A 26,776-nucleotide genomic window follows, 5' to 3' on the forward strand; every position below is an offset into this window, starting at 1 on the left:
TCCAGCAGATGTGCTCAGGGCGCACATAGAATGGACACATGCATGCACTTGAAGAAAAACATGTAAGTCCTGACGCTAACTACAATAAGGCAATTGTCCCCCAGTGATCTGCCTCCCTTGTGAAGTATTTTGGCCTCTGCGTTCATACGATTCACAAACGGGTTGGCTGAAGGGAAGCCAAGCATCTGAACAATGAGATAGAAAAACTCCTAATTCAGGTACCACTCAGAATGCTTGACCCTGAGCCTGCTGCGCCAGTCTGCCTTTTGGTTCAGGTCCCCCTTGATGTGGATCACTTTGAGGGAAAGAAGGAATGGTTCTACCCAGCTCACTATTTCTGCTGTTTCTGCGTGTAGTGCCCAACTCCTTGTTCCCCCTTGGCTGTTTAAATATGCAATCACAGCCTTATTGTTTGATTGAATCAGGATGCGGTTTCCCTTTAGGGTGGGCTGGAACCCTCACAGAGCTAATTTGACCAATCTTAGCTGTAGGAGATTTATGCTCCAAGCCTTTTTCTTCTTGCTCCAGAGGCCCTACGCTGTTTGGGGCTCCAAGTGAGCTCCCCAGACCTGTTTGCAAGAACTAAAGGATCTGGAAGGCAGATAAGGAAGCCTTTACAAACATTATCATGCTGACAACCACTGCAAAGAGTTCAATACCTATGTTGGAACCCATACTTGATCTTTCATGTGTTCCAGCGAGTGGTTCCAGACGTTTTGTATGAAGTCCTGAAGACTTCTGATATGTGATTGTGCCCATGGAGTGATCCCTATGCATGACACCAGGAATCCTAGCAGTTGGAAGCATAGCGCTATGGTAGGCTTCCTGTGGCTCTGAAGCATGAAAATAAATTCCTGGATGAAACTAGAGAACTTTTCTTGGCACTGGTGAGGAAACTGTGCACCTGGAGAAGCACTGCCAAAAAACTGGGAAGAAAAGTTAAAACACAAAGAGTAAGGACAGGCGCAAAAGAAACTGCCACTGTTTGCTGCTTCAGAGGCAGAGAAAACTGACAGCAAGCAGGAGCAGAGGGGATGTGGCCAGACCCTGCAGCTCCAAAAAGGTGATCTGCCTCTGTGAGCTGGAGAGAGAGAGGAGGAGGAGAGCAGTCCAGGCATCTAGAATTGTGGGAGATGCTGGGCTGCAGAAAAGGGAGGGGAGCCAAGAGAAACAGTTGATGGCTTCACTGTTATATTTTTGATTTGCTGAGTATCCAACATATGTTTCTAGATTTCTTTTAAAAAGTACATTAAGAATATCCTCAATTTCCTACCACTTCCTTTAATCTAAGTATTGCAATGATTTAGGAAGTATATTTTTCTCTCTTCTAGGAATCAAGGCTGCTGTTTTCCTCACCTTTGTCTACAGTACACCTGATACTCGTCAGCACTCAGCAGGGAACTGAGTTGGTGGAAAACAGTCAGCCTTTTCCGAGACAAATGTTAGAAAAATTCTTTGATCGGTTGTCAGCAAATGCAACTGAGCCATCTCCTGAAAGACAGCAAACATAACTTATGACACTGTGCACTCATCCAGCCATAACAAGAAATTTTAAATGCATTCCAAAAGCCAGGTCTAATACACCAGTCAAGCAAAAACATCCAGACATAGTGAATTCCATAAACTATGCCACAAACTGCCGCATTCTCAAAACACTGACACAGCTACAGGCTATGTGTACGTAGCTCATAAAAGACGCCTCTAAACTGAAGTGGCACTGCCATCCTTAGACACAACACAAGCATTACAACTTTCACTGATACGATACCACTCAGATAGGAAAATTAAGACAAATCATTTGAATTTTTGGATACATTTGTAAAAAAATCCACATCAGTACACACCCAAAATAAAATCCCACAGAAGAAAACCTTCCCATTCATACCAGTTATTTTATTTAATAATTACTGTGATTATTACTATTATTATTATGGAACCGCCTGGCCAAGTGTAGTTGATAAAAAGCCAACTTGATTACTGATCTAACCGCAGCAGGCTGTGTGTGAAAGATCTAAGCAAATAAAAGTGACTGACTCCACAAAGGAAACAGTGAAACTAACTATACTCAAAGAGCTGTCAAATGCACTAAGTAAACTGAGGGGGAAATAAAGACAAATATTTTCTTTTCTCTAATGCCTTTTAATTATAGTAATAGCAGGTGCTACGTTTTAACTACAGGAAATAAAAATTTCAGACATAAATGTAACGTTTAGGTTGAGGGTGCAATTTTAACATTTGAATCTGTGCTGAAAAACTACTAATACATATTTGCCAGAAGGGGGTTTAACAGTTAAAATATAAACACTTAACAAATGTGTTTTGGATGGGTGGATGGAGGGGGAAGGCCTAGAACAGAAATGTTGACAGAAATAACAGTCCTACCAACCTAGCATGTATTTAAATTAATCTAAAGGGATGCACGTTTCTTTCAGATATTTCTAAGGCACCCATCACTTTGCTATCTAAGCTCAGTATCAACTGATATAGTATGAACAAATTTTCCTTCATTCAAAAATAATAAAAGTAGAAATATTTCATTTGAAAGAATCAACCACAATAAATAAATAGATATGAGCAATCTTACCTTTGGTAGAATATGCTTCAGCAATCATCCTCAGCCTATAAGGAGGCACAGCAACAAGATGCAAGTCATCAACTTCAACCCTGGCATAAGTGTTAAGAGCTTCTTTGTAATCACCTTCCACATAGTTTAACTTGGCCATAATTAAGTTGGCTTCTTGTAAGAACTCTGGCTAGAAAAAAGAGGAATAAGATAAACTATTTTTTTCTGAGGCAAAACACTTTAAAAATGACAAAAAGTTATCTGCACCCTTGTAATTTCCACCATATTCTGGAAGCCTTTCCAGCAGATTTTTCATTCCCAGATTACAGTTTATTATTTTTATTCTGTAGTTACATTTTCAGATAATATTTGGGAGGCTATTACAGGAAAACACATATTGAGTCCCTCACCAAGCTACAGAACAGTGATTTTATTCTTACCAGTCATTTTTACGCTTGGAAATATATATTATTTCATATCTGCATTATGTAAGCATCCTTGAATCTGTATTAGGATTAGGATCCTAGCACGCCAGGTGGTGTACAAACATTTGAGATGACACACCCTTGCCACCCAGGAAGTTTAAAGTTTAACATGACAACTGATACATGAAGGTAGGAGTAGGAGATGATGAATTATAAATTTATCGCTGTTTTTTTAAGTTTAGTAATTATGCACTGGCTTTCCCCAACTGCTCCTCAGCCTAGTCATTTTAATTTGGTTGATTTCTTGTAAGTGGAGAGGAGGGTCTTGAAAAAGAATTCACATGAAGAGAGGTCAGTACCCTCACAGATCAGTTTAAGGAAGGCATGGAAGAAATCTCAAAGATGGCTGTGGAAGATGACAAATAGGGTGTTGAAATAGCATCATTGGTGGGACAAAGGGGAAGAGGGAGACACAGTAATATGCAGTAGAGGATAAGTATGGAGAGAGAGCATTGTGAAGTGCTTTGAAGGAGAGGACATATATATTTCATATCCAACAGCAAGCATTATAGTTTGATGATGAATATCTAAAGGTGGGCCAGAATAGGCTCCAAGTAGAATCGAGGATAAAGACGTCTTGTATGGTTTTCCTCAAAACATGGAACAAATCTGCTGTTTCACTACAGTGCTGAATATTTACATTGATTTTGTTTTCTTCATAGAAGGGGATCTTTATTGGGGTAGGAGTGCTGAGAGACTATTTCAGTAATGTTTGTGAGACACTTTGACATAACCAAATGCAAGGTACTATGGGAATGCAAAGTGTTGTTATTCCTTGAAATGCGTTATCTGTGTCAAGTATCATGTCACTGTGAAAATAAGCTGTTCACAAGACATCTTGAAAATTCTTTTGAATTTTTAAACATCCCTGGGGTCAACAGCTTTCTTTTAAATGTTATCTTTCAATATTAGAATGAAAAAATTGTCTGAACAAAATTCCATAAGCAAATTAAAGGGATCAAATCCCAAAATACTGAAGATATTCTGGAAGTAATAAAATTGCTTAACAAGAACACTGTAACCAGAGAATTATCTGAGCTCTCAGAAGCTCTCAAAGCTTTTTTTCTCAATTAACTTCCAACTATATCCTTAATTTTCTAACCCCTCCTCCAGACTTATGTGAATACCTTTAGGTTTCCTCTGTCAAGTGCTGCAGTGAGATGTTTCTTGACCTCGGTCAGCTTTGGCCGGGGACCCCGGGGACTAGTGCCCTGTTTAAAAGGATTTTCCTTCAAAAACTGTTCTAGTTTGGACTCCCCAAGGAGAAGTTCTGCCATGTCATCTATAAAGAGAAAAAACAGCGTCAAAGGGAAAAAGACTTCACAACAGTAATAGCCATTCTATCCAGCTGATATTTCACACAGATTACAGAGGAAGCATACAGCAGTGGAGGTAATTATTTTTAGGTCTGGATTTTAAATGCAGAACTCACTGTAGAGACACATTAAGGGCCAGTGACCCAGATTTAACTCGGCATTATAAAAGTGGTGTTTATTATTTGATTTTTCAATTTATCATTTAAATACTTATAGCATTATAGGAGCACTATAGCATTATAGTCAGAGATTAAGGCAAATCTATTTCCCATTAATTGGGATCTAATACTCTATGACCTTTTGGTTTTTTAAATCAAAAACCATTGACAAGAGGTGCAGCTCTCAGGGCTTTCCGAATATGGGTAAACTCAGCATTTGATGAATTTCTGGCAGTAGTGAATTCCAGAGGCAAGCACCTGCTACCTACCAAGAATGCCCTACCCCATCTCACAAACATCATACTTGCAATAGCTAGATTAAGAGATCTACCTGAATACAGATTATGTGGCAGCTCAGAGAAGATGTCCCTCAGGATTTCCTGGTCAATTAGGGCATTACAGATGGTGACCAGCTACTTGAATTTTATCTGGAAGTTAACCAGCAGCCAGCACTAGCACTTCCATCTTGGAAAACTGACTGTCATCCAGTTTCCCATTTTTGCCAGACCTTGGAAAAACAAGGCAATGGCTCAATCTGGGTCTGATAAAAAGGTGACAAAGCTATCAAACATCAGGAGGTTAAGAACACTGTAACCCTTATCAGCTTCCCAAGTGCCTTCACCTACACGTTAAACAAAACAGGTAATAAGACTGGGCTTTGTGATTCTAAGCAGATTCCTTCCACTGTGCCAGGTCTCACAAACATATCAACAGCACCTTATGTTTGACATTATTAAGACTGCTAAAAGATCTAGCTAGATTAGCACATCTGACCTGTATACACTGAAATTATGAAGTCAGAGTGAGTAATGCTGTTTCTGTATCATATCCTGATCTTAAATGTGACAGGCAGATGTCTAAAGGGCAAAAGGATGCCAGATACCATTTCATTTGGCCTGACAGAAGCAACAACAACTCTGGACAATCTTTCAATCCATCTCTCAATGGTGTACATTTCCCATTTCAAAACAGAAAAAAAATAGTAATTTTGCTCAATATGTATCCAAATAATTTCAATAAAGATAAAAATCTTCCTCTTACTGATTTGTAGAGCACCCAGCCTATCAAAAATAAGTCAGTGCTTAGTTGCCAGCTCTTACCAACTCTTGTCCTGAATATTCACCAATGTATTGAATTATATATACTAGCAGGCAAGCGCCACTGTTCTGTAGGCATCAGCAATATGGGGAAATGGCTTGAGTTAGAACTATTCCTGTGTTGAAACCTATACATGCCTTTGTCAAAAGGCAAACTGACATTTGATCATTTTACTCCTAGAACAGTGAGCCCAAAGTTCTCAGAAGAAGTGTTTTCATTTCATAGTGTCAGTGACACTAGAGTTAGTTTAGGTTTAGTTAGTTAGACTAACAAGCCAAACTAGAGTTGTGAAATAAATGCCAATATTTTCCACTTACATATTTTTAAAAATAGGCTAGAGAGGGCTTTCAATACAATGTACTCATTGAAGCTCTTATAACCAACCTAATCACCTTATGCACTGAATTTGATAACCTTGAATTAAATGTTTCAACTCTTAAATAAACCTCGAATGAAAGGGTCTCATAGCAAAGACGATCTTTTGATTTAGTAAAAGACAAGGAACCCATTGTTAACTGCTGCAGGAAACCAGCAGGTTAAGGACGCTTTTAGTATTTGCTTCATCACTTATAAGGACTGAGCATTTTTATGAAATTCACAAGACTAAATCATGCTTACAAAGTACTCCTTGTGTTTACAAAGCAAGGAAATCTTTCCGGGTGGTATGAGTTTTTCTACAATTATCAAGATATTTTAAACTGTGACTTCAATAGCTGCAATTTGTAATCAAAAAGGTCATTACAGCTTTTTAAGGGTAGACTCTCAAAATTAGGACATTAGTTACAAAGTCTGAAGCAGATTCTAATACTTTACAGGTAAATTTTTACTGTACAGTATCTGAAGAAATAAAGATATGTCAGACCAATATGCTCCCAAACATTACGCAGTGCTGACACTTGCGCCTTTCCTGAAAGGGGCAACTTCACTAGCACTGCACATTTTAAAGGAATTTAAGTGAAGCTGCAACAAACTCATTTAACTGTAACAGTCTGCTCAGAAGGAAAGAATAGAAAATAATAGCATAAGGGATGATTCGATGCTGAAAATGAGAAAAAGAGGACAAGCCATATAGCAACAGCAAGTGGAAGAAAGTAATCTTGTATCATTGATCCAATAAATATTTTACAGATAATGATTCATACTATAGGCATTCCAGCACAAAGTAATTTGCATCAATACCAATAGGCCTGCTGCAAGTGCTGATATGACAGAGAACATACACTGAAATGTATAAAAATTACAATACAATAAGTCACCATTTTCAAAGGTACCAGAACTCTAGAATGAAGGCATATTTTAAAAATACTTGATATGGTATGGTACCTTTTCACTTCGCTATAGGCAACTAATTATGTATTTTCTATTTTTCTTCAAACATGGCTTAAACTGTAATGGACTAAAAAAGGGCAAACAGTTTGAATCTAACGAAGGACACTACTCACAAAATACTTGGGATACAAAAGAAGAGATCTATATCTAAAGTTATAGGGCATATTTCATCCCCATGGATACATCCTCATTTCAAATTTCATTGAAATGAGCATTCCAATATCAATTTGAAAACCAGGAAACAGAATCGGACATTATAAAGGTACAAGACATCGTGTTTAGAGGTTTCCTCAGTAGTGATGTACTTTCCCTCCGTAACTGCCCCATCCAAATGGAGGTCAGACATGGTAAACTGTGTAGACACTAAAAAAATAGCTTTGAGGGCACAGTAATGCTATTCAATGTATCTCACTTTCACTCAAAGGCCAATGTGAGGAATTTTACAAGAAGTATGTAAAAATTTCTTCTTGAGCAAGATCAACAGTCAGCCACAAGCTTACAATAAAACTGCACTTCAAACATGTTCACAGGCCCCCAGGATTCTGTCACCTGCATTTCAGAGGAAAGATTACTGAGGGTATGTCTACACTGCAATTAAACACCCACGGCTGACCCATATGCAGGGCTCGGACTACGGGGCTATAAAATTGTGATGTACACCTTTGGGGCTCAAGTTCAGGGACCCTGTGAGGGGGTAGGGGGCAGGCAATTTTTTAATCAATGAGCTGGAAGTAAACAAAATTACTGCTAATAAAATTTGCAGGTGACACAAACACTGGTGGAGAGGTAAATAATGAGGAGGACAGGTCAATCACAGAGAACAATCTGGACCGTTTGGTAAGCTGGGCCCCTTAAAACAAAATACACTTTAATACAGGCACATGCTATCAGGCACTGCCTCCAATAATTAGGCCTAATGGCTGCAGCATGGGTCACGGCGAGGCATAGGTTTGGGTCTGGGCCAAGGGTGGCCCTGAAAGTGAGATCTGGGGGCAGGACAGGACCGAGATCAGAATCTGTAGACAAACCAGGATCAGAACCGTAGCCAGAGGCCAGGTGCAGAACAGAAGTCGAATCTGGGAGGTCAGAGTCCAAAGACAAGCCAACCTAATACCGAAGTCGGAGTTCATATATGCACCAAAGGTCAAAACCAGATAGAGTCTGAGGCTTTGGGGGTGTGACATGAGGGAGGCTGTACCTCAAAGTAGCACTCTGTAACCTCCATAATCATCATTTGTATATGGTTGTGATATTTCTTCCAAACCACGTCTTGTAAGCTATTATATTAAAAATCATGATCTGCTGAAACTCACTGTTCTGTTAAAATATGTACATCGTTATTGTGTATGAAGTTATGAGATTCTGCTATATGGCTGTTATTGAAATATGTTGCAAGTCTGGGTGATGCCCACAGCCAGCTCTCCAGGGACAACAAAGGAGGTGACCCACACCCAGGCAGGCGTTAAACAACTATCACCAACCATGGACCAGCAGGAGAATTGTAAACAAGAGATTTACAATTCAATAAGAGACAGTTGCGCAAGCACCACACAATAGGGACTGCTCAACTCTGACTCAGCAAAGCCCACCAGGACATCTGGGCCATTGTTTTTCCAGGGACATGAATTGAGAGTATAAAGTAAGGGACAGTGACATCATGAGACCACCTCCTCCACCTACTCTGAAGGCAACAAGGACACTGGGAAGACAAGGACTTGGAACTCTGGGGGGAGGGATAGCTCAGCGGTTTGAGCATTGGCCTGCTAAACCCAGGGCTGTGAGTTCAATCCTTGAGCGGGCCACTTCAGGATCAGGGACAAAATCAGTACTTGTTCCTGCTAGTGAAGGCAGGGGGCTGGACTCGATGACCTTTCAGGGTCCCTTCCAGTTCTATGAGATCGGTATATCTCCATATATTAACTGGGGAGATTGGTCCCAGGCTGAGAAGGGAATTCAAACTGTGTATTGAGAACTGTAACCTGCCTGCAACATCCAATGGAGTGAGAAAAACTGTTTGATTCAAATCTTACTGAGAATAATGAAGTTTAGGATTTAGAATGAGTATTAGGTAACTATCTCTGACCTTTATGCCTACCACTTATAATCACTTTAAATCTATCTTTCTGTAATTAATAAACTTTGTTTAATGTTTTCTCTTTACCTGTGAGTTTGTCTAAGCGTTTAGGAAAAAGACAGTTACCTTTTCCATAACTGGTGTTCTTCAAGATGTGCTGCTCACGTCCATTCCATATTTCGTGTGTCTGCTCGCCACATGCACCAGTGCTGGAAGCTTTTCCCTCAGTGGTATCCGTAGGGGACCAGCTCTGAAACCCTCTGGAGTGGCGCGCACATGCCTCAGTATAAGGGGTGCCGCCGGCTCCCCCAAAGCTCATTTCCTTCTTGCTGGAAACTCCGACAGTGGGGAAGGAGGGCGGGTCATGGAATGGACATGAGCAACACATCTCTGTTAGGGTTCCCTCCCCACTTTGAACTTTAGGGTACAGATGTGGGGACCTGCATGAAAGACACCCTAAGCTTATTTCTACCAGCTTAGGTTAAAAACTTTTCCAAAGCACAAATTATTCCTTGTCCTTGGACAGTATACTGCCACCACCAAGTGAGTTAGACAAAGATTTTGGAAAAGGACCACTTGGAGTTCCTGTTTTCCCCAAATATCCCCCCAAACCCCTTCATGCCCTTTCCTTGGAAGGCTTAAGAGTAACCAAGGTGAACACAGACCAGACCCTTGAGTTTTTGGGACACTAAAAACCCAATCAGAGTCTTAAAAACAGAACTTTTATTATAAGGAAAAAATGTAAAAACACCTCTGTAAAATTAGAATGGAAGGTAATTTTACAGGGTAATAAGAGTTAAAACACAGAGGATTTCCCTCTAGGCAAAACTTTAAAGTTACAAAAAACCAGGAATAAACCTCTCTCTTAGCATAGGGAAAATTTACAAGCTAAAACAAAAGATACTCTAACGCATTTCCTTGCTATTACTTAATATTTTTGTAATATTAGATGTATTATTTCAGTAGGAGCTGGATTACTTGCTTGGTCTCTCCCTTTGTTTCCCGAGAGAACACCCACAGAGCACAAAACAAAGCCTTCTCTCCCCCCTTCTCCCAGATTTGAAAGTATTCCCCCCGCCCCCATTGGTCCTTCTGGTCAGGTGCCAACCAGGTTATCTGAGCTTCTTAACCTTTTACAGTTAAAGGAGGGATTTTATGCTACTCGTAGCTGTATGTTTATGACAATCTCTAAGAACACCAGTAAGGGAAAAGGTAACTGTCTTTTCTTCTTCAAGTGCTTGCTCGTGTCCATTCCATATTAGGTGACTCCCAAGCAGTACAAATGGAGGCGGGTAGGAGTTCATGGACATGTAGATTGTAGCACAGCTCTGGCGAACCCAGCATCATCTCTGGTCTGCTGAGTGACGGCATAATGCGCCATGAATGTATGAACAGAAGACCATGTTGCGACTGTGCAAATGTTCTGGATGGGAATGTGTGCCAGGAACGCCGCCAAGGACTCTTGGCTCTGGTCGAATGGACCCTCATGATCGGTGGTAGTGGGACCTGTGCCAGCTCGTAACAGGTCCAGATGCAGGAGGTGATCCAGTTGGAAATCGTCTGCGAGGACACCGGAAGGCCCTTCATCCTGTCTGCTGTCACGATAAAGAGCTGGGTCGACCTGCGGAAGGGCTTGGTATGCTCCAGGTAAAAAAACAGGTCACATCTGACATTTGGGGAGTGCAGCCTCCTTTCCTCACTAGTGGTGTGTGGTTTGGGACAAAACACCGGGAGGAAGATGTCCTGGTTGACATAGAAGGAAGACAACACTTTCCGCAGAAAAGTCAGATGGGGTCGCAGTTGAATTTTGTCCTTGCAGAACACCGTATACGGCGGCTCCGACGTCAGGGCTTTAATCTCTGACATCGTCTTGCCGATGTTACCACCACAAGGAAAGCAACCTTCCATGATAGGTGGGAAAGGGAGCAGGAGCCCAAAGGCTCAAAGGGCAGTCCCATGAGCCTAGAAAGAACTAAGTTAAGGTCCCATTGCGGGATAGGGGCCTGGACCGGTGGGAAGAGCCTCTCGAGGCCTCTCAGGAATCTGATCGACATATCGTGTGAGAACACCATCTGACCTTGAATGAGCGGGTGGAATGTGGAAAGGGCCACAAGGTGCACCCTGATGGAAGAGAGGGCCAGTATCTGGTTCTTAAGATGAAGCAGGTAATCTAAAATAGATTGTAAGGAAGAGCACAACGGAGAGATGCTATGCTCAGACACCCAGTAGGAGAACCTTGTCCACTTGGCCAGGTAGGTAGCTCTGGTGGAAGGTTTCCTCCTTTCATGGAGGACTTGTTAGACCTCGTTAGAGCAGGCCTGCTCTTCTGAGTTCAACCATGCAGTATCCATGCCGTGAGATGGAGGGAGGTGAGGCTGGGTTGGAGGAGATGCCCATGATCTTGCGAAATCAGATCCAGTTGGTCAGGAAGGGGTCAGAGAGCGGTCACTGCTAGGTCCATCAGCGTGCCGAACCAATGTTGGCACAGCCACGCCGGGGCAATAAGGATGACTTGGGCCTTGTCTCTCTTGATCTTCGACAGGACTCTGATGATAAGCGGGATGGGTGGGAATGCGTACATCAGACCCCCCAACCATGACAGGAAGAAGGCGTCGGAGAGAAAGTCCTCGGCCAGACCCGGCAGGGAACAGTACTGATGACATTTCTTGTTCTGTCTGATGGCGAACAGGTCCACTTGGGGAATTCTCCACCTCTAGAAGAGCGTTCAGGCTACTTCCGGATGGAGCATCCACTCGTGGTGAGAGAAAAAGGACCTGCTGAGGCAATCTGCCAGTGCATTCCTGACACCAGGGAGGTGGCAGGCCTCCAGGTGGAGGGCGTGCTTGATGCAGAAATCCCACAATCGGAGAGCCTCTTGACAGAGAGACGACGAGCGTGCTCCCCCTTGCCTGTTGATGTAGAACATCGAGGCTGTATTGTCCATAAACTGTCTCACCACTTTGCCTGACAGATGCAGTGGGAAGACCCCGCAGGGCAAACATACCACTCTGAACTCCTTGACATTTATGTGCAACGTCATTTCCTCTGGGGACCACGTCCCGTGTCTGTAGCTTGTCTAGATGCACTCCCCAGATGATGGCCGAAGCGTCCGATACCAGTTTGACCGACTGGCGCGGGCTGTCAAATGAAACTCCTTCCAGGAGGGCCTTGGGGTCGGTCCACCATTGCAGGGAGAAAAGTATCACTGGTGGGACAGTAACGATCTTGTGCAGGTAATCTCTGGACTGGAAATAAACTGTCGCCAGCCACTGCTGCAAGGGTCGCATTCTGAAACCTTGCATGGTGGACGACATACGTACATGCTGCCATGTGGCCCAGCAGATGCAGACATACCCGGACCATGGTTAGAGAGAACGCAGAGACCCCCCCCCGCGATGAGGTCCATCATTGTCTGGAACCAATCCTGTGGCAGGAAAGCTCTGGCACAGGTGGAGTCGAGCACCACTCCGATTAATTCTATCCTTTGCACCGGATAGAATGTTGACTTCTTGTCGTTCACCAACAGGCCCAGGGACCGGCACGTGACCTGTAGCACCGCAATGTCCCATTGGACTTAAGACCTGGAGCAGCCTTTGTCAGACAGTCATCGAGATACAGGTATATTTGAATGCCCTGACGCCTGAGGTAAGCTGCTACCACCAACATGCACTTGGTAAACACCCTCGGTGCTGTCGCTAGGCCGAAAGGGAGGACCACAAACTGGCAATAGTCCGATCCCACCATGAAGCGCAGGAAGCATCTGTGTCCTTGGACGATTGCTATAGGACACTACATATCCTTCAAGTCGAGTCTTGAAGGCATGCCAGTCTTCTGGATCCAGGGAGAATATGATGGAGGCCAGGGAGACCAAGAGCAACTTCAACTTCTTTAGGTATTTGTTGAGGTCTCGCAGGTCCAGGATGGGTCTTAGACCGCCTTTGGGATTAGAAAGTACCAGGAATAGAATTCCTTGTTCCTATACTCACAAGGAACTTCCTCCACTGCTACCAGCTGCAGCAGGCCCTTCACCTCCTGCGCGAGGAGACTTTTGTGAGAAGGATCCCTGAAGAGGAACGGGGGGGGGAGAGGGGGGGAGAGCTAGAAAGAAACTGGAGGGTATAGCCCTGGGCCACTGTGCTGAGGACCCAGAGGACTATGCAGGGAGGAAAAAAGAAAGGCGGTTTGAGAAACACAGGGAGGATGGATCCAAGGTCCAGTCTGATAGGTCGCCCTGGGGCACACCCTCAAAACGCCCGCTTGCAACCCTGCCTGTTGCAGGAGGTGCCTGATTGGATAGAGGGCGGAGGTTAGTGGCTCTGGCAACGTTTGTAGCCTCTGCTCTTCTTATGAGCCATCTTCTGCCTGAGTTAGCTCCCTTGACCTCTGGCTATTGTGGCTTGAACCGCTTATGGGCCAGACCCAGGACGTAGAGCCCTAGGGTTTTCAATGTAGTACAGGAGCCCTTCAACCCGTGAAATGTATTGTCTGTCTGCTCAGCAAACAGGGCCTGGCTGTCGAAGGGAAGGTCGTGTATCAACTGCTGGGCCTCCATCGACAAGCCTGAGAGAAGGAGCCAGGATGACCAAGTCCATGGAGATGACCAAGGCCATGGTGCATGCCGCTGAATCCACCGCATCCGAGGCTACTTGCAGGGCCACAGCCTTGCCCTCATCGAAGATCACCCAGAACTCCTTCCTGGTATCCTCGGGAAGCGAATCCTCAAACAAGGCCATGGCTTATCACATACCGAAGTCATATCAGCCAAGGAGGGCTTGATTTTTTTTATTTAAATCAGATACATTACAGCTCAAAGATATCTCATCATGGAATAAGGATTATAAATTCTAATTCTATAGTATGAGACAATGCATTTATGTTTAAGAAAAGTTTTGTAAATGAGTTCCAATAGTTCATGGATTAGGGACCCAATCTTAGGGGGTTCCAGGGGCTTCTATACAGATTATTTAGGTTAATCTTTCTATTTATCCAATGGGATTCAGTGCTCAGTCTAGAAGATACCATCAGAGATGCTTAGTTTTGCAGTTCTCAAACTGTGGATTTGTGTCTCCAGAAATAACATGCTTGTTAACAGCAAAAATGGTTTTAAATAAACAAATAAATAATCTATTGAGGTGAGAAATAACAGACCTCAACCCTATTGTCCCTCTGCAAATTTGTGTACACAGAGTCAATCCCTTACCTCTCTCTAAAAGTGCAACGTTTCAGAAAGTTCAATGAATAGAAGATTGTTGGGGGTGGAATAGATCTGGACAAGAAGAAATCTGGAGATAAAGGTGAGAAGGGAGGGACAGGCAGTAGAAACAAAAGGGAAATTATTTGAGCAGCATAGTCCAGAAGTCTTGAGGTCTTTCTGAGTGTAGCCTTCATTGATTTGAGATCTACCATCCCATTCTCTCACTAGAAGGGAAAACCCATAATGGCAGCAGGCTGTAAAAGAGACCCAGTTTGGGAATATTTTAATGAAGTTCCTCTCCCTGTGGGCAAGACAGGCATGCGTGCAAATTCAAAGAGTGCAATAAAGAAATGCAAGGCCTGGTTGCCCGAATGAAACAACATCATGAGACGTGTTCCTTCTCAGGAGGAAGCGGCGTTGAAGATGATGAAAGGAACGTGTCCGAACATGCAGGATCTTAAGGTTGGTAAACTTTTTTATTTCATACTTTTCTTAAGGACTGCCTGTCTTCCTTCTGGACTATTCTCAAATTCTCATGTTTGAGCAAAAAATATAGTTGTTACTCTATGGTACTATCATTTTAGATGCAGTTGTGATTAAAAAAAAATGGCTGAAATAGGCAGATCTTCCTTTTACAATTTCACCTTTAAAGTAGTACTGAGTGCCAGTGAATGCAGTGAGTAATACTAAATGAGCAGTATGGTATTAATAATTAAATAACTGCATTGACTTATTTTGTTTAGGAGAATCCATCCTCAACATACAGGATTCTGAAGACTATCCACCTTCAAGATCTCCATCATTTTCTATAGTTTCCGAGTTATCTGCCAATGATAGTGTTTCAGTCACATCATATATGTCACATAGCCACAGTATATCACCTGTTGCAAAAAGAAAAAAAAATTCCATCATCCAGAACAATCATAGATAAGTTTGTGATAAGAACCAGCAGATTACACAAAGAGATAATTGATGAAAAAATTGCCTGGTTTGTTTATGCAACAATCTCTCCTTTCCACATGACTGAGAACCCACACTTCATAAACATGGTTCAGCCATTAAGGGTACGTCTTCATTTATCAAGACACGATATCGATCCCCGAACGTGCTCACCGTCGACTCCGGAACTCCACCAGAGCGAGCAGCGGTCATTGATCCTGTGCCGTGTGGACCCCAGGTAATTCGATCCAAGATACTTCGACTTCAGCTACGCTATTCGTGTAGCTGAAGTTGCGTATCTTGGATCGCTCCCCCCCCCCCCCCGCAGTGTATACCAGCCCTGAGACCAGGATACAGTCCACCCAACAGAACAGATGTCACAGGCAAATTGCTGGATAAAGTGTATGAAAGAGAAACTGAGCAGTGTGCAAAAGGTCTAGAGGGTAAAATTGTTAACCTGAGTCTCGATGGATGGAGCAATGTCCACAATGATCCTGTTGTATGTGCTTGTGTGACAGCAGAAGGGGGGAATGTTTTCCTTACAGAAACAACTGATACATCAAGAAATGCACACACCGCAGAATACTTACAAGAAGTAGCAGTAAAAGCCATAACAAACTGTGGGGAAAAAATTAAAATGTCTAGTACGCAACTTGGTCACAGACAATGCTGCAACTGTATCAAAGATGAGAAGAAATTATTTAGAAGAGAGTCCCAAGCTAACAACATATGGTTGCAGTGCTCATTTGATGCACCTCCTAGCCAAAGACTTCAGTGTTCCAGAAATAAAGGCTAATGTTGAAATTGCAAAATACTTCCCTAACAACCACTTTGCAGCAACTGCTCTGAAAAAAGTGGGAGGAACGAAGCTAACTCTCCGACAAGACGTGCGATGGAACTCAATAGTGGACTGTTTTGAGCACTATATCAAGAACTGACCTAATTGGATGACAGTTTGTGAACAAAATAATGAAAAAAATAGATGGCACTGTCACAGCCAAAGTTCTCAACATTGGGCTTAAGAGAAATGTTAAACATATGCTGAGTTTCCTGAAGCCTATTTCTGTAGCCTGGAACAAAATGCAGGAAAACAGCTGTTTTATTGCTGACGCTGTTGAAATTTTGAAGGAACTGAGTGAGATCTTAAAAAGAGAATATGCAACGACAGAGTTAATTTACATGCATTAAAAAAAAACGAATGGGACAAGCAATATCTGCAGCTCATTTTCTTTCAAATAATCTCAATACTCGGTACCAGGGTCAAACCTTAACTGCTGAAGAAAAGAAGTTGGCTATGACATGGACATCCAGCAATCTTCCCTCCATAATGCCAACTATAATAAACTTCAGACCTAAGAGTGAACCATTCAAGAAAGATATGTTTGCTGATGATGTTTTAAAGAAAGTCACACCAGTGAACTGGTGGAAGTCACCTAAGCACTTGGATTCAGAGACTGTTGAAGTGATAATCTCACTTTTAACAGCAGTAGCTTCTTCTGCCAGTGTAGAAAGAATATTTTCTTCCTTTGGACTAATTCATTCAAAATTGAGAAATCATTTGGGACCTGAAAAACCAGGAAAGCTTGTTTTTCTTTTTTAGATTATGAATAAACAGGAAAATGAAGGTGAAAATGACTGAGTTAGCTGCAGAAGCCAATATTTTAAGTTTCACATGTTGACCTGGCTGATAGTCGCTTTAATTTTTTAATATTTCATTTAACTATTTTAAAAACAATTTTAACAAAAACAAACCTGATTTTAAAAAACTTGAATGTTTAACTAAATTCAAAAATTCACATTCTTGTTTTGTTAAAATATTATATGTTTGCTGTTGAAGAAAAAATCCAGAATACATAACGTTGTTGTTTTAGTTAAATAAAACAATGTAAATGTCTGTCTGATTATGTTCTCCTCCTAATAACAGCATGGCAAGAAAATCCACCAAACATTAATGATTAACCAGTTGAATTGGAGATAGTTCACCTCCCAATGACTTAATAAATATCTGCTTCAATTCCTTTGGTAAATGAAATAATGAAACAATCATTAGTTTTACAGTATATCAGAAAATGGATCTGAAAAGTTTTCAAAATAAATCACTTTAAAAATGTATAGTATGTACCTTCTAAAAATGAAACCTACATCTCTGAGTTGTGAAGAATATGTATTAAGGTTATAACAACCAACAAGAAAAAACGGTTACTCACCTTCTCATAACTGTTGTTCTTCGAGATACAGGAGTACTTGTGGCACCTTAGAGACTAACAAATTTATTAGAGCATAAGCTTTCATGGACTACAGCCCACTTCTTCGGATGCATGGCTGTAGTCCACGAAAGCTTATGCTCTAATAAATTTGTTAGTCTCTAAGGTGCCACAAGTACTCCTGTTCTTCTTTTTGCGGATACAGACTAACACGGCTGTTACTCTGAAACTTGTTCTTCGAGATGTGGTGTTCATGTCCATTCCAATCAGGTATGTGAGCACACACGTGCACGTTGGCCGGAATTACTATGAATTGTAGTGCATTGTTGGCCGGAAGATTTTTCCCTTACCAGCATCTGTTGGGTCGGCCTGGGCGCCCCCTGGAGTCGTGCCCCCATGGTGCCTAATATAGCCCTGCCGACCCGCCACCCCTTCAGTTCCTTCTTGCCGACTACTCTGACAGAGGAGTAAGAAGGTGGGTATTGGAATAGACAAGAACAACACATCTCAAAGAAGAACAGTTACTAGAAGGTAACCGTTTTTCTTCTTCGAGCGCTTGTTCATGTCGATTCTAATCAGGTGACTCCCAAGCAAAATTAGGAGGTGGGGTTGGAGCTGTCCACTGCCTGGAGTACTGCCTGACCAAAGGCTGCATCATCTCTGGCCTTCCTAGTAATTGCATAGTGTGTGGCAAAAGTGTGTATCAATGACGGCATCGCCGCCCTACAGATTTCCTGGGTGGGGACCTGACCCAGTAGCACTCGGTAATGCAGGCCACAATCCATGATGAAATGCGCTGAGTCAAAACAGACTGGCCCTTCATCCTGTCCGCTACTGCGACAAAAAACTGTATCGACTTTCTGAATGGTTTGGTCCTTTCTATGTAAAAGGTCAGCGCTCTGTGGACGTCGAGAGTGTGGAGTCTCTGCTCCCTGTTACTCGCATGAGGCTTAGAGTAGAAAACCGGGAGGAAAATGTCCTGGTTGATGTGGAACTGCGACACAACCTTCGGGAGGAAGGCCGGATGGGGCCTGAGCTGAACCTTGTCCTTAAAAAACACGGGGTAGGGCGTTTCAGTCGTTAGAGCCCTGAGTTCAGACACCCTCTGGGCTGAAGTGATCGCCACTAGGAACACGACCTTGTAGGAGAGGTAGAGCAGGGAGCATGTTGCTAGAGGCTCAAAGGGATGCCCCATGAGCCTAGAGAGGACCAAATTAAGGTCCCAAGCAGGAACTGGTTGGGAGACGTGTGGGTACAACCTGTCAAGACCCTTCAAGAAGCGACTGACCAGGGGGTTGACAAAAACCGAGCGGCCCTGTGCCCCTGTGTGGAAAGCCGAAATGGCAGCCAGGTGTACTCTTATAGAAGACAAGGAGAGACCTTCCTGCTTTAGGTGGAAAAGATCATCCAAAATCTGGGGCCCTGAGGCTAGCACCGGGGGAAAGTCGCGCTGAGCTGATCAGATTGAAAATCTCTTCCACTTGACCAGGTATGTGGCCCTAGTGGACGGTTTCCTACTGCCCAAGAGAACCTGTCTGACTTGTTCTGAACAGGAGAGCTCGAACGGATTCAGCCATGGAGCCTCCAGGCTGTGAGATGAAGTGACTGCAGGTTTGGGTGCTGAAGCCACCTGTGATCCTGTGTGAGAAGATCCAGGAAGAGCGGCAGGGTAATCGGGGCTCCCACTGACATGTTCAAGAGAGACGTGTACCAATGCTGGCGAGGCCAGGCTGGTGCTATGAGAATGAGAAGAGAGGAGCATGCACCCCGCTGTTTGTTGATACAGAACATCGCAGTCATATTGTCCGTCATGACCGATACACATCGACCTGCTAGATACGGGCGGAATGACTGACACACTAGGCATACCGCCCTGAGCTCCCTGACATTGATATGAAGAGGGAGATCCGTCTGTGACCAGAGGCCCTGAGTCCTGTGGTCACCCAGATGAGCTCCTCACCCCAAATCTGACGTGTCCATCACTAGCATCAGGGATGGCTGTGGGACGGGGAAGGGGACTCCTGAGCATACCTGCTGAGCGTCCGTCCAACCAGCAGCGAGTCAAGGATGGGGCGAGGTAGGGTCACGATCCTGTCTAAGCTGTCCCTGCAGTGGTCGAAGCCCGAGTCTGGCGTGCCGAACCACGTACGTACAGGCCGCCATATGGTCGAGCAGTTTGAGACAATTTCTCGTGGTGATGGTGGGGAACTGCCTGAGTCCCTGGATCATGGCGTTGAGGGCCCGGAATCTCGCCTGCGGGAGGCATGCTCTGGCTTGGGTTGAATCCAGAACCGCCCCTATGAACTCTATCCTCTGGACCGGGGACAGAGTCGATTTCGCCTCATTCAGTAGGAAGCCCAGATTCTCGAAGGTTGCTGTGATGAATGCCACCTGAGCTTCCACCTGAGTCCTGGATCGGCCTTTGATCAGCCAGTCGTTGAGGTATAGGAACACCTGTATCTGATGTTTCTGCAGAAAGGCAGCAACGACTGCCATGCACTTTGTGAAGACTCGAGGTGCTGCTGACAGGCCGAAAGGGAGAACATTAAATTGGTAATGGGAACCGTTGACCACAAACCTGAGGTACTTTCTGTGGTTTTGCGCTATTGCTATGTGAAAATACGTGTCCTTCAAGTCAAGGGCGGCATACCAGTCTGCTGGATCCAGTGAAGGGATAATGGAGGTCAAGGAACCTGAGTTTCCTCACAAACCAAGCCAGCCATAAAAACAGAGTTCACTACTAAATATTAAATAAACAAATCTAAACAAAACATGCTAATCCATTTGCTCATCACAGAAAACTAGACTCTCCCAAGAGCAGTACTTTCCTCAAAGTCTCACACTTGCACACACTGCTTCGCCCCCACGATCAGTTGTCTCTCTGTGTTCTTGATCAATTTAGGTGGTAAGCTTTATGGGATAGAGACCCTATCCTTTATGTTGCTTGATTTAGGAGGTTAATAATATTAATTTGGATAGTATGGGGTTTAGGCTAGCCAATCTGTTTGATCAGAAGTTAAAAGTTCTTGTCCCGAAATCAGGCTCTACAGAATTTACCCTTGGGGGTATGAGAGGAAGCTTACATTGAGACAGATATAGCCTTAAAGACTTTTTATTAAGATAAATGAAGTAGTAATTAAATGGTAAAATAATTAGAGTTACAAAGTTACAATTGTATTACTGCTATTTAAAAGATACATATGGTATTATATGCTACAAAGCTTTGATAAATATACTTACATCCTCTCTTGATAACCTGGTGGTGAGAGAGACAGAACCAGCCTCGCCTTTGGCTGTTTAGGTTCCTTAATTCTTGAGTGAGAGGTGCAAAGCTTAGCAGAAGCTAGAGCTAAAGCTATTGAAGCTAACTTAGAGTTTACTAACTTAAACTTAAAACCTAATAAACAAAACTAAGAACAAAAGCTTAGGGAAACCAAGCTTAGAAAGTTTAAGAAAAACAAGTACAGGCTTCTCCTAGCAAGGTGGGTTACTTTTTTTATAGGGTACAGGTGCCTGAAATTTTCTCTTCTATGCCCATACTTTATTTTTTACCCACAAATATGTTAGGGTATACTTACTCCATAGGCTAGTATGTTTGTACATATTATTAATATGTATGTACATGTCATCGACATTAACTTATACACACACGTTATTTTTGTTTTCCCGGTTATTTTGGTTCTTCCCTTATAGACTCATAGACTTTAAGGTCAGAAGGGACCATTATGATCATCTGGTCTGACCCCCTGCATGCTGCAGGCCATAAAACCGTCCCTACCCCTTCCCTGGACTCTGCTGTTGAAGTCCCCAATCCTGTTTTTAGTGACTTCAATCGGCAGAGACCCTCCTGCTAGAGATCCCTGCCCCATGCTGCGGAGGAAGGCGAAAAACCTCCAGAGGCTCAGCCAATCTGCCCTGGAGGAAAATTCCTTCCCGACCCCTTGCAGTGTACCTGTTAAGTTTGAGGGTACAGACTTGGATACCCACTATGCCAAAGTGGGAATAGGGAAAATAGCTTGATTCCCTATTAAAGTGGGTTGCTTTGGAGTAAAACAAAAATTTGGTTCTGTGAAGGACACTTTAGGAGACCATATTGGTGCCTTTTTTGATTGGTAACCACGCAAAATTGGCTATTTTCAGCATAGGTTACCCTTTTCATTGGAGTTTTTCACTTGGTCAGCCTTACTAAGCATGACAATGATGAATTTTGTAATTTTTTTTCCTGCAGTTCACACAAAACAGTGTTTGTTTTAAACATATTACACCTACAGATATACTGACGCCCTTTTTTAGAGCAACAGGCCATTTGTGATACTTTTCAGGTCTGAGTTGGAGTGTAATAGACCACCAAGGGAGGTACATTAATGTGTTCCCTATAGATGTTGCCTCTTAGGTGACCTATAGAATGGACAGCTCTCAATTCCCTGTACACATTCTTGTTTGGGTTTAACGAGACTATGAATGAGACATACAAGGATCGTGCCATTATGCAACTTTTAGAAAGAGAACCACCGTTTCGGTTGGGGTGAAGTGTCACAGATTTCATTCTTTTTTTTTTTATAACACCCACAGATAAATGCTGGCATGAATTCAAACATGTGGATTGGGTTTTTTTCGGCCTTTGAAAACATTTGTGACAGTACCAACTTAATAGTTGCTTATTTTTAATTAGGTTAGGAACCTTTTTCAATCTTAAGGATTGTAATGTATTAGTGATTACATTTACAACGTATTTCCCATATGCAGAGCATATTTTTTTTGTTTAAATTTGATTCCTGTGCTAATTATTGTTTAAAGCAATTAGCTGATTAATTTTACCTTGGGTCTTATTAAATAGTTGGGCTATGTCATGCATATTATAAACAGTAAATTGCTTTTTCTGTGACAATCCCCTTATTTCCTGTAACACTGAATTGACTACTTGGTTGGCTTCCTTTTGTAACACATAATTTATATGTTTGCGAATTTTTTACATATTCGCTTGGTTTCAAATTGACACTTCTGAACCAAATAGTTCTGTTAGGGATCCTAAACTTTCAAAAAGTTTTAAGCTACGCTTTTCTCTCTCAAGGTATGTGGTTTATGAATTTTATTATTCATCCCCAATAGAACAATATTTTGCACTTGTTGTTGATAGGCTGCAATCGTATGCACAAGTTCTACTGAGAAAAAGGAAGCCACTTTGGTATGCTGACAAATAGCTAAATTTTTCTAGATACTAATTAGACAAATTTAAAACTACAGGAATATGCATAAACCGAACCTGATTAATTACTTTCCCTATTATGGGCGTTGTGGTGAGACCACTAGCAGGTTCTGGGTTTATCATTGGACAAGTTACATTATTTGGTATTGGATTGTTATAATTATAGTTAATTGGATTCCGAACCTTATGTGGCTTTTGCAGTATTGGCTTTAAGAGGAAATGCCTCTACCAACTTTGAAAAAGGACTGACAACTACTAACAGGTACTGGTTATCTCTTTGAGTCCTTGATAAGGGACCTACAACGTCAACCTGCAAAGCCATCCAAGGAACTTCATACACCTGAAATTTTAATGGCGCATTTCTTTTGGATGGAGTTGGAGTGGCTTGGGTACATGCGAGAAAGTTATTACAATATTGTTGCACATTCATTTTAAGAAGTGGCCACCATTCCACAGATGCAAGACGCTGGACAGTTTTGTCCGCTACCTGGTGTTCTTCTGTAGGAGTGTCATGAACCACGTACATTATTTTCCTCCGTAAGTGAGCTGGAACTACCCATACAGGGAAAGGACCTCATGTATACATGAGAAATTCGTTTACTATGTGAAAATGCTGCTTATATTTTTTGTACAAAGGATTTACTGTTAGTGACCCTTTTTCTTTTGTTTTGGTTTACTTTTACTATGGTTTTTATTCAATTTTTGATTTTTTTTAAATCCAGTATGTTAGTTGTGGCAATAGGGCATTTGGCACTAGGAGTAGTAACAGAATATTTCTGGGTTTTTCGTTTTGTTTTGTTTTTTAGAATTTTCCTGATTGGGCTTTATGGGCGGCCAATTTACACTGGTCTATAATTTTTGAGAAGTCATCTGCTTCAGAGATAAAATGTGGTATTTATTATGTATTTTGATGTGCTGAATTCAAATATGACAATTAAAACAACTGTTTCTAAGATATTTAAGTTTTTACATTTTATGTCTATGTATATTGTGTAGATAGTACAGTTTTAATCATAAATTGTAAACCTAGGTCTTTTCATGTGTTTATGGTTGCTTTCATGATAATATTTCACCTGTCCTGTTTATGTAACACTTTAAAAATCAGCAGAAGGGTTATATAAATAAAATTTATTATGAAACAAAAGGCAAAAAACTATTCTGTACATAGTTTAGTCCTATTCAGTGTCTACTCAGCGCTTCTTGGCTTGTCTCTTGTATTCATTAAATGGAGCATCTCTTGTCACTGTCCAGCAATAGTCTGCAAGCACTGATGGGCTCCATTTGCCCTGATAGCGTATAGATCAAATAAATGTAGTCAAACATTACTAATTCTGGGTCACTGAGAATGAAAACGATGCTTAAAATTGTTGATTGGCTCTAGTTTTCAAGATATGCTATTGGGTCAGTATATACGACCCTTGACTTGGGAATGGCGGAGGATAAGCGAGTTATAAAGGGAAGGGATCTCAATTTAAACCAGAAATGACTAAAATACATCTTTGACTGGATCTATGAATAAATCTATGACTGGGTTTGGACAGTACTTGCTTTTTAGGAAAAACAATGAATGATGCAATCTGAAGCGGGTATTGCGTCATACCTGATATGAATTGCATCATGTTATTCCTAGAAGTCATGGACGATGCAATCATAACGAAGCTTACATCACTCTGCTGAACAAATTGCCCTATATCAGCTCTAGAAATCATACAGTGTCGTGCTCTCTTATTTGTCAGTGTTAGATTTTGCAAAAGGACACATTTCTGTTTAGCCAAAGTGAACAGAGATGCCTCGTACTTGTGTGAACAGTGCAGATAACTTCTGCTATGTTTGTGGTGAAGTGACTTTTGCATCACAAAAGCGCAGTATAACCACTATGGTTAAGAAAGCCTATCACCTTTATTTTGGCTACAAAATTGGAGATCAGGACAAGAGGTGGACCCCACACATATGCTGCAACACTTGTGCAACAAATCTTCGCCAGTGGTTGAACAGGAAAAGGAAATCTATGCCTTTTGCAGTAACAATGATTTGGAGAGAGCCAACAGATCATACCAGCAATTGTTACTTTTGCATGGTGCCTCCAGTTGGGAAAGGTGTGTCAAAGAAGAAAAAGTGGACTGTGCATTATCCAAACATTCCATCAGCTATACGCCCAGTACCCCACGGAGGAGGACTGCCGGTTCCTGATGCACCAGAATCATTCTCACTTGAGTCAGACGAGGAAGAGGAAGAGGATGAAACTTCTGGTCCTGAACCATCAAGGTCACAGGACCCACATTTTCTCCCATCCTCCTCCTCTGAACCACATCTCATAACACAAGGTGAACTGAATGACCTTGTCAGGAATTTGGAACGACCCAAGAGTAAGGCAGAGCTGTTGGGCTCCAGACTACAGCAGTGGAATCTCCTGGCAGGTGATGTTAGGGTTTCCATGTTCCGTGACCGTCAAAAGGATCTTGTCCCATTCTTCTTCATGGAAGGTGATCTTGTAGCCTGCAACAACATTGATGGTGTGATGGCAGCCCTCAACATCGTTCACGATCCAGACGAGTGGAGACTGTTCATTGATTCATCAAAGACGAGTCTTAAAGCTGTTTTACTGCATAATGGCAATGTTTTGCAATCAATTCCAGTTGGTCATGCAGTCCATACTAAGGAAACCTATGACAACATGAAACAACTTTTGAAGTGCATAAACTATGACCAACATCAGTGGTGCTTTGTGGCACTTTGAAGGCTGTTGGTCTCTTGCTTGGATACACAAAGTACTGCTGTTTTCTCTGCGAATGGGATAGTCGTGCAAGAGATTCCCACTACATCAAGAAAGATTGGCCACTCCGACAGTCATTGGAGCCTGGGAGGAAAAGTGTTCAGCATCCACCACTTGTTGAACCAAGGAAGATTTTGTTACCACCCTTACACATCAAGCTGGGTCTGATGAAGAACTCTGTCAAGGCCATTGACAAAACACAAGCAGCTTTCAAGTACCTCGGTGGAAAATTTCCAAGGTTAAGTGAAGCTAAGATAAAGGAAGGTGTCTTTGTTGGTCCTCGGATTCGTGAACTTCTTCGAGATGATGCATTTGACCATGCACTGCGTGGCAAGGAAAAGACGGCATGGAAAGCCTTCCAGTTAGTGGCAATAAATTTTCACGGAAACAACAAGGCAGACAACTACAGGTTGTTGGTGGAAAACCTCCTCAAGGCATACAAAAGTCTTGGTTGCAACATGTCACTAAAGATACATTTTTTGAACTCTCATCTAGATTTTTTTCCACCGAACTGCGGAGCAGTGAGCGACGAGCACGACAAGCGATTTCACCAGGACATTGCAACAATGGAGAAACGCTATCAGGGCAAATGGAGCCCATCAATGCTTGCAGACTATTGCTGGACAGTGACAAGAGATGCTCCATTTAATGAATACAAGAGACAAGCCAAGAAGTGCTGAGTAGACACTGAATAGGACTAAACTATGTACAGAATAGTTTTTTGCCTTTTGTTTCATAATAAATTTTATTTATAACACCCTTTTGCGGATTTTTGAAGTGTTACATAAACAGGACAGGTGAAATATTATCATGTAAAGCAACCATAAACACATGAAAAGACCTAGGTTTACAATTTATGATTAAAACTCTACTATCTACACAATATACATAGACATAAAATGTAAAAACTTAAATATCTTAGAAACAGTAGCCAATCAGTTGTTTTAATTGTCATATTTGAATTCAGCACATCAAAATACATAATAAATACCACATTTTATCTCTGAAATAGACGACTTCTCAAAAATTGTAGACCAGTGTTATTTACATATTGAAACAGAACAGTTGGTTTAGAAAATTGCAACTGTACCCGCCTTATTTGCGCATGGAATAAAGCTGGAGAATTTTTATACCCCTGGGGTAAACGTGTCCAGGAATATTGGACCCCCTGGAAACTAAATCCAAAACGGTACAGTGAAATGCAGGCCAATGGTAATGTCCAAAAGCTGTTACTGATGTTAAGGACAGTAAACCACACAGCCTCTGGATTAAAGGACTTGATTAGATCTGGCATCTTGGCCACTGTAGGGGCACAAGTGGGTGTGATCTGATTCAGGCGTCTGTAATTAATTGTGAGATGCCAAGAACCATTTGGTTTTTTTACAAGTCAAATAGAGGAATTGGCAGTGGAAGTACATTTACGTAGTACTCCCTGTG

General features: G+C 42.2%; 1 protein-coding gene across 4 annotated transcripts in view; it reads right to left on the reverse strand.

Moving 5' to 3' along the window:
* Nucleotides 1-26,776, reverse strand: part of TTC7B (tetratricopeptide repeat domain 7B) — a 325,154-nt gene that overhangs the window by 291,912 nt on the left and 6,466 nt on the right. For 3 of the 4 annotated variants that reach the window (XM_054028276.1, XM_054028275.1, XM_054028274.1), the window contains exons 2-3: nt 4,176-4,330; nt 2,585-2,753 (exon numbers count right to left, since the gene is read on the reverse strand). In XM_054028276.1, the coding sequence (XP_053884251.1) occupies nt 2,585-2,753; nt 4,176-4,330 (324 nt within the window). Of the gene's footprint in view, nt 1-2,584; nt 2,754-4,175; nt 4,331-26,776 lie in introns of those variants that run through there. The other variant, XM_054028277.1, reaches the window with a different exon arrangement.

The sequence above is a fragment of the Malaclemys terrapin genome, chromosome 4, assembly GCF_027887155.1.
Source record: "Malaclemys terrapin pileata isolate rMalTer1 chromosome 4, rMalTer1.hap1, whole genome shotgun sequence".
NCBI classification, from domain to species: Eukaryota; Metazoa; Chordata; order Testudines; family Emydidae; genus Malaclemys; species Malaclemys terrapin.